At 40.2% G+C, this 8,873-nt stretch overlaps 1 protein-coding gene across 1 annotated transcript in view; it reads right to left on the bottom strand.

Annotated features, from left to right (window-relative positions):
- Nucleotides 1-1,101: 1,101 nt before the first annotated feature.
- dachb (dachshund b) overlaps nt 1,102-8,873 on the bottom strand; it is a 113,381-nt gene continuing 105,609 nt past the window's right edge. Inside the window, exon 12 of the mRNA XM_039610277.1 lies at nt 1,102-2,904. Coding sequence (XP_039466211.1) covers nt 2,867-2,904 — 38 coding nt within the window. The 3' untranslated portion in view covers nt 1,102-2,866. The remainder of the gene's footprint in view (nt 2,905-8,873) is intronic.

The raw sequence follows: 8,873 nt of genomic DNA, 5'->3' as shown, positions 1-8,873 counted from the left end.
TCTCCATCAATTCATCTGAAAAACATCTTTACTAGTTCTACGGAGGTCTATCATCTGGGCTAAAGCTGACCTAAACAGTGAGTGAGTGTAAAAATACTCCTCTGAAAAGGGCATGTGCTTGATTTATAACAAGATAAAATGTTGTGGTGAAAATGAATACAAAAAGCAAAAAGTTGGATCATAATGATCAAATCTGTAATCAAAAATTTGCTAAATTTGATCTGTCATTGGGCATTTCTGGCTCTCCTCTTTCACTCGCCTCGTCCTCAGACATTTACTTTTAACTATAAAACAAAGCTTAGAAAGTTTCTCACTTAACTTTGGTGAGTAAATTGGTATTATATCAGTCTGTTACACTGTTCAACTACTGGAACTTCTTGTCTAAGAAAACTAACATTGCAGTCACTAAAAAACTGAGACTGGAGCTTCAAAGAAAACATTGTGTGAGGTGTGTAGCTATCTACATGATTTATCCACACTCTAGGACAGGGTTCATTTTCTCAAGGGCCTACATTAGAAACATGGTGCGGCCCTCCACAAGGAGGCCCGCACAAATAACATAAGGAGAGCAAATTAATATTAAGTAGAATTTAGTTGAGCTTACTAGTGTGGCCCAGTTTCTCAGGTGCGCCCTCATGGGGAAATTAATTACTCCTCCGTCCTGGAGTGCATAATAATGACGTACACAGCCATCATGACCTCACCCACTATTTTCTCCATGGGTGCCTAGGATGAAATTGTAATTGTTTTCATCTGAATTTAACTCCTAGTTATCAGACATGCTTGACGCAACGCCTTATTCTTCATTCATTACATCCAATTTAAAAACACTCAAGCCACCAGAAATACATTGAGCACAATTGCTTTGCGTAGTTTTTCCCCCCATGTCTGTAAAAAATATAGTGACAGAGCATTAAATTTTGTAAACGCAAGGATAACTCAACACAAGAAATCTGAGTTTAGTAAGTGTGGCGTCACAGTTTGTAGGACTTCATGGTTCAAAACACTGCCGAGTGTTTAGATCGTATTAGCTTATGATGCTGTTCACATAAAGTCAGCAACGTACATGAACTCATGATGTAAAACACCAGGAGACAGCAGTCATTATAATACTGTATATTTGCAGTCAGCTCAAACCCAGAGAACAGTGACAGACTGAGAGATCATCAGGAGAAAAACGTAATAAAACAAAAATCAAGAAAACGCTGAATGTCATTTCTATCTACACTTAATATCCCTTTAAGCCCACCCACCCTGGCCCAGCCCTCCCTCGTTCCTCCCGTACACTTTTCAAATAGTAATTCAACAAATAAACAAAACACGCAGTGGAAAAAACAAAACTTCAACACAGCCTGCACTCTTAGTAGGTCAGAAAATCGGGAAGTGAACGCTTTCTGGTGTTTGATGTTGCAGAAGAGCGTCTTCACCTGCGGTACGTTTGATCACTGAAAAGTTCTCAAATCCAACAGAAAAGGAGTAAAACTGAATGTGAGTTATAGAAAGTTCATAAACCTTTTTTTTTCAGGGCAGTTAAAAATAATAATAACAATAACAACAATAACAACAATAATAATAATAATAAAATAAACTCCCCATCTTTAGTTTGACAAACAACAGAAACTGTACTAACACTTCCTGGTAACAGGAACGGGCATCAAAATGTGAAAAGGTCAAATGTAGAGGAAGAGAATTCGACATACTTTTAGGATAGTATGTGTCTAAAAATCACTCCATTGCAATAAAAAAACAGTTTTTGTTTTTTTGCTTTTTGTTTTGTTTTTTGTTTTTTTTGTTTTTTCCATCTTTTGCATCGTTTCAGAAACTGATTCCATAGGTTTTTTTAAGGGTGATAGAAAATACTTCATACATTGAAAAGCCGCATCCAACATTTTCAGAGTAATGCCTCCTTTACATAGAGAGGGAGAGAGAAGACATCGAAGAGGTAGAGGGGAAAAAAAACAAGTATGAAAGAGAGGAATAGGGCAGTGGGAATATACAGAAGGATGGGAGAGGTTTAATAAAAAGGATTAAAAAAATAAGAGGTAGAAATGAAATGAAGAGGTGGTAGGGAGTTCGTAAGAGGGGAAAGAAAACGGAGAGTTCAAGTTAAGGAGTGTATGGAGGTTAAAATAAGCTAAACGACAACACAAAAGTTTTCCCATGCATTCTTTTCAGTCCCTGTACGGAAAATAAAAATGAATGAAACACAGGACAGAAATAGCCTCCCAAGTTGTTTTTCTCTTTTTATCTTCAGTTTTTTTCCTTCCTGATATTTTATACATGCCTCCTTTTTATTCATTTATTTATTTATTTGTGTGTTTTTTGTTTCTCTTGTCCAGCGAAACACCCAGAGAGCGGGAGTTGAAAATTTTTAGCTCCTGCAAATCATCAACATCCTTGAATTTTTTCTTTTAACTGATTTTTCTAAATTATGTCCAACCATGTTGATTCTCATCTGTCCGAATTTGAGAGTATGCTGACGTCATCCAGCCCATTCACATCTTGCTGCCTGCTTCTTTTTTTTTTTTCCAAATCCTTGGGAATGACTTTCAGTTTTCAGTTTCGGAAACAAATGAGGAACAAGTTCTGCTGCAAGGACAGATAAAGAGGAATGAATGGAGTGAAGTTTGTCTAAAAAGAAGAAGAAGGAGAAAGAGAAGGTAGAGAGACAGGCCCCAAAGTACGTCCAGATAGGGAGTTTGTCTCTTAGTAGTCCCATTTTTATCATAGCAACGTCAAAAAAACGGTCGCTTTGCAGCAAAGTCCCGCCTGGGGAGGTCATATCTGTGGTGATCCAGGCTGCCGTGGAAGCGGGCTGGTGGAGTTCTTCTGTGCAGGGCCGGGATTCTGGAGGCGGAGTCTCTCTCTAGAACATCATGGGAGTCTTCAGAAACGGCCGCGATTCTAGGCAAAAACATAAACACGTCATTTAAAAAAAAAAAAAAAGGGTAGCATACAAGCAACTGGCACAACTGGCACAACTGCATGGCACTCAAAGATTCCTGAATCAACACTTATCAGAATTCATGAGTATCCCTGCAATGGACTGGCGACCTGCCCAGGGTGTAACCCACGTGTCGTCCTTTGACTGCTGGGATAGTCTCCAGGCCTGCCACAACCAAAATGGGTGGGAAAATTCTAGAACAGCAAATACCTTGGTAAAAGTATAAAACTGAGTGGGGAGAAAAAAATCCTTTGACACAAAGTCAGAAAACTCTAAGCTTTTATCAGATTTGACTGGTGATTCTAGCAGTTCCTATATCCCAGTGATGTTAAATTTAGATACTGCCTTAGAATAACTGAAGAACTTGTTTCTTTGGTAAAACAAACCATTGATAAAGTTATGGAAGTGATTGTAACAAACTAGGCAACTATTTTCTTTTTTAATTATTTTCATTATCTACATGCATCTTGTAACCCAGCCAAGTGGGAAAGTCACAAGCCAATGCTGGTGCTGATCCCAAACCCGGATAAATGGGGAGGGCTGCATCACAAAGGGGATCTAGCATAAAACCTATGTATAAACAAACATGCAGATCATAAAGAAGAAGATCTATGTGTATCTTGTGTTTGTCTCCTTAGTAATGTTTCAGTCCGAGGTCTGCAGACTGCAAAAAGCCCAGGTTATACATTTAGATAGTAGAACAATATTTTTTTTGCCAGACCTTTAAAATGACATTAATGGAATAATTTAATGAGAAAAAAACAGCTTCACACATAACTGGCAAAATATTAACCCCTTAACATCTACCAGGCCAACCACTTAGGGATATGGTTGGAGATGGGTTACTCTTTAAAGTCAAAGTTATTTTCCAAAACTTGTTTTGGAAAATAAGTAGAGTTCTTCTTCTTGACTAGAGTTCTTCTGCTATGAAATTTCCATTTAAGTCTGCCAAATGGGGAAAAAAATCCTTATAAAGGGGTAGATGTGAAACTAAGGTCCCTGTTACACAGGCCTAGAGACCAGTCTGTGACCTCCTGGAAACCACCAGTCATTGGGGGAAAATGCGTATCCCCTGACACCAACTACCCACCCGCATGAAAGTTTTGATTTTTTTTGTTCACCAGTTGCTGAAGTTTGTGAGGATTCTTGGCTGTCATGGCATCACTTAGAGGTCTCTAGGTCTGTGTGACTTGGACTTAACCCATTTCCTAACTCTAAATGCATTGCTACAGACCAGATGAATGCTTAAAGGTTAGCCAGTTTAGACTTGTAATGATGTTTTTTAGCTTCTTAATGCAATACCTTGAGCTAGTTTGTCTGACCATCAAATGTGGCAATGGAGTGATTTTACATACAGCAAATAACCCCGTCCAGCTACTGCAAAACTGCTCAAGGAGCTGAAAATTCTTTATTGAGCAACAGGTAAGCTGTACAATGTGTATATGATGCACTATGATCATGGTTCAAACATGGTTCTAGTAGATGCACCTATACTATTAATTTGAAAATACTTGTTCTTGAGTTAGTGTGTTCACAAACTTGGTGATGCCAGCAGGGTGATGACAACAACAAAGACTGATGGGGTAAAAAATATAATTAACTAAAGGGAGGAGAGGCTAAGAACTGCTGGAAATAAAGCTGTGAATCAACCTCAGTATGTAAATCATCAGCAGGTAAAAATGGGGAACTGGTTTGGCCACATACTTGTTTTTGTTGTTTTTATTTCCAGATTGAGAAATTGGCTAATATTAAGCTTGGGAACAACTGCACTAAACTTAAATAGAAATCCAGAAAGTGGTGACACATTATCCCTGCTTCTTTCCTGCCTCCACCCTCCACTGTCATATTTAACTCAGTAAACGTTTTCCTCCAAAAATTGTCCATATGAATTAAAATTTCCACTTGTAGCAACTAAAATTGAGCTAAAGTCTCTTTAAGTGCATTAAAAATGCAGAGTTTAAAGTCTAATGAGACATTTGCACAGGAACTTCACCCTTTCTTCATGGTCATTAAAGCAGGAAGTATTTTTTCTTCACTTGTTCTCCCTTTATGCCGCTTACGACAGAAATCTCGTCTCTCCAATTTTGCCAGGGTCGACTCTCCCTCCCCTCCCTCCTCTCTTTTTTCTCTCCCTCTCATTTCACCTCCGTCGTTCTCCTTCCGCTCCCCGTAGTGCTGTTGCTGCACCCACCCACACAGGAGCATGTGCGCACACTAAAACCCCGAACACACGCATGCATACAACAGGAACACACACACGCGTGCAAACCTTCCTCTCCCTGCGGTGTCATTGTTTTCTGCGAACGTTGCAAAGTGTTTACATTTCTGCATAACAGCAACCATAAACCTGCCCTCCCTCCTCTTTCCACCCTGCACTTCTCTTTCTCTTGCCCTCTACTACCTTACTACTTTTTTTTAAGCTCTTAGTCATCTTCCTACCCTCTCGTTTTGTCCTCTGCTCATGATTCTTTGTTATTTGGATATGAAACAGACCCACGGTCTCTGTGTTGGACTTTAAAAAAAAGGAAACTTTCTTAAATTTTCTCTTTCATCTCGCGCTCGCCCCTCGTTTCCTCCTTCATATTCCCTGCCTTCCCTCCTTTTCATCCCTCTCATCTCCTGCCCTTCCCTATTTTTATCACTCCACAATCCACTCAAACCCCCTCCTCTCCTCCTCTTTCATCCCTCTATTCTACATGCATCCCCTCCTCCTCCTCACCTCCCCTCTGCTCCCTCCTGTCCTCTATCTGTTACTCTCATATTATTTTTATCCCGCCCCATTCTTCTCTCTGTCCTCTCCTGTCCTTTCTTTTTCTCCTTTAGGCAGCAGGTTTGGCCCGGTGCTTAAAAAACTGTCCTGCAACTTAAAGAGTGGAGAGCCGCGCTGATCCCCCCCGACAGTGCTGTCCTCAAAACTCGAACCTGTAACTTCTTCCAGTTAAAATATCGAAAACTTTCACATCAGCTTGCTTTTCTATGGCTGCGCTCATTTTTCCACTGTCCACTGGAACTAATCCGTTTTATTTTTGACCCGTTATTTATTCTTTGTTTGGTGGAAATCTTGAAAATGTCAATTCCAGGTTCCCACCGTTCCAGGAAATCTCTATAAATGTCTTGTTTTGTGCAACTAGCGGTCCAAAAGACATAAAACGGACGTAAAGCAGACGAGCTTCACGTTTGAGCAGCTGCACCCAGAGCGTAATTTGAGATTTTGCCTGAATATTGAACTTATGTGTAAAGATTCCGCACAAGGAAGTGCAAAATTATTTGCCCCGCAGGCAAATTCAGACCAAACGAGCCCAGATTCGCCTTGCATTTGTGGCCCACAAGGGCAAAAGCAGGCATTTGTTTTTTATGTACAGTATTATTGGAGTAAAGGGCTTTTAGAAAGTATAGTGTGATTATAACAGTGTTTGGTAAATTAGATAACGTCCATTCATCCATCCATACATCCATCCAGTTTCTGCCACTTATCTGGGTCCAGAACAAGCCCAGACCACACCCTCCCCAACCACCTTCTCCTGCTCATTTGGGGGAACACACGAGCATCTCTGGGCCAGCCAAGAAACAGGTCTACCCCGGGGCCTCCTCCGGGTAGGACATGCCTGAAACACTGGTAGTCACTATATGAAATTGGTTGCAAAGAAGTATACTGTGTTGCACAACCTCTTTGTGATTGCCTAAAAGTTGTGCGTTATTGGATGCATTTGACATTCTATTATTCACTTTTCCCAGTTTCGCTACCACTCAGCGAGTGTTTGCAGACTAATCTATCGAAGCAACAATCTGCTTCCAACCAAAGCAATCTTAAGGAGACTTTTGGCAGGGCACTCCCTTGGTGACCGATTTTATGTATGAACACTGTGCCAGGGGGTTGCCAACAGTCTCTAGGCCTGCGTGACTGAGACCTTAGGTAGCACTTTGTTCACTGTTCATTTATTTAGATTACAGACCACTTAAGAATGTAAATAATGCAAGAATATATACATTCACAATAGCAAATGTAAGTTCAAAGTAATACGTGATGTATTACTGTTTGACTGAACTGTGTGTGTTTAGGAAGAGCACAAGAGGCCCATGGTCAGGAAAATCAGTCCATGCTCCAGGGATATTTGTGGGTCAAATTATACTACATTGTGGACATGGACAGCTGGAGACCCAACGGCCAAGCACTCACTCCTGGTAGACTACTTTGAAGTCCACAACACGGGGCTCAGTTTGCACAGTCACGAAAAAACAGTTAGGACATCCACACAGACCCTCAAGCTCATTGTCTGATGATAAAATTTACATTTAGTTATTATTAATAAAATTAACGCAGCTTAAATCTTTCCTCCATAAAGTATAAAAACGGTATCTGATGACCCTCCCTGTACCCTTAATGACCAGTTTCAACACCTCACTATATTTAAATAAAGACCTACATTTTGTGTCCCTGAGCATAAATCTATAGATGCAGTTTGTGGTTCATCATTCATAAAGACATATGTATGGATTAAATTTAACCTTTAATTAAAACTGACTCTTTTCTTCACAGTCTTGGTACTTTTCCTTTGGTGGAAGGCCAGAAGTTCAAGTGAAGAGTTATGTCCTAAAAAGTGCAATCAACACGGCAAACCGCCAAACTTTTATTGATAATCCGATAATATTCAAACACTTAAAAATATCACAGTATGTTGTTGCAACACTGTGTGTATGTGTTTTGAGTTTTAGACTGTTGGGTGGAAACAAATGAAACCTGAAGCCAACACATCATGCTGGGCAAACATGCTTTCCAATATTTTCCAGTGTTTCCTCGAGGAAAGAAAAACGGAATAATCAACAAAAATAAATCTGTAATGAAAGTAATTGTTACTTGAAGCCCTTAATGAATTGTCTAGTTCTTAATCATTTAAAAAAAGAAATAGCACCAAATGTGTCCATCGCATTTTTCCCGAAGCCCAAATCAACAAATCACTTGTTTTGTTCACGAAACGCCCAAATATTCAGTTCAGTGTCAAAGAAGACAAAAGAAAACCAGGAAGCTGTGAATTACTGGCTGTTTCTGCTCCAAACATTCATTTTCAGACTAATAATAACTCGCTCTTTAGCACTCGGTTTTCCTTTTTCTTCTCTGATGTTTTATTACTGATTTCTTTTCTTCAAATTATCTGTCTGCTGAAACAAAATAAATAACAAAACATGAAGTAGCTGAGTCTTTGTGAGTCTGAGTCTGGCCTTTTTGTAACCACTTCGGCACATTTCCCTCTCACCTCTATCTGTCACTATAAAATACACCTCCACCCCACGTGCACGTGCACGTGTGTGTGTGTGTGTGTGTGTGTGTGTGTGTGTGTGTGTGTGTGTGTGTGTTGCTGTCGTAGTTAAAAATGACGCTGACCTGCCTTGTTAAAAGTCTATCAGCAGGGTGGAGAAAATGTCACCAGGTCTCGGAACAAGGTCACATTTTTCAACTCCGTCCCAAGGAACCTGCTCAGTCTTCCTCCTCCTCCTCCTCCTGCTGCTGCCCTCCTTTCCCACCTCTTCCTCTACTGCACCCCACTTTTCCTCTCCGGTTTGTTCATCTTTTTTAATCCTCACTGTTTCCTTTCTTCTCTAACCCTTCCTCTGCTCCCCCTTCACGTGTCCGGGACTCCTTATAAAAATGATGTCTAAAGCATTATCCATATATGCACGGACGCCCTCTCATCCTGCTCTTTCCACCTAACATCTGGTATCCTTTGATTTTTCCCTCTTCTTTTTCCATATATTTACTCTTATCCCTGTCTCAACCTTTTGTCCCTGCTTCATTTTACTGCTTTTAACTCATCATCCTCTTCCTTTCTTCCACTTACCTTTCCCTATCCTTCCTTTTCATTCATTCTGACATCATTTTCCTCTTCTCTTTCTCCATCTCCTTTGAACTTTTCTCCTTTTTCTCCGTCCTCCA

Source organism: Oreochromis aureus, linkage group 3 (genome assembly GCF_013358895.1).
Source record: "Oreochromis aureus strain Israel breed Guangdong linkage group 3, ZZ_aureus, whole genome shotgun sequence".
Classification (NCBI taxonomy): domain Eukaryota; kingdom Metazoa; phylum Chordata; class Actinopteri; order Cichliformes; family Cichlidae; genus Oreochromis; species Oreochromis aureus.
The sequence above is the reverse complement of the archived record's forward strand: the minus strand, read 5'-3'. Positions and strand labels throughout refer to the sequence as shown.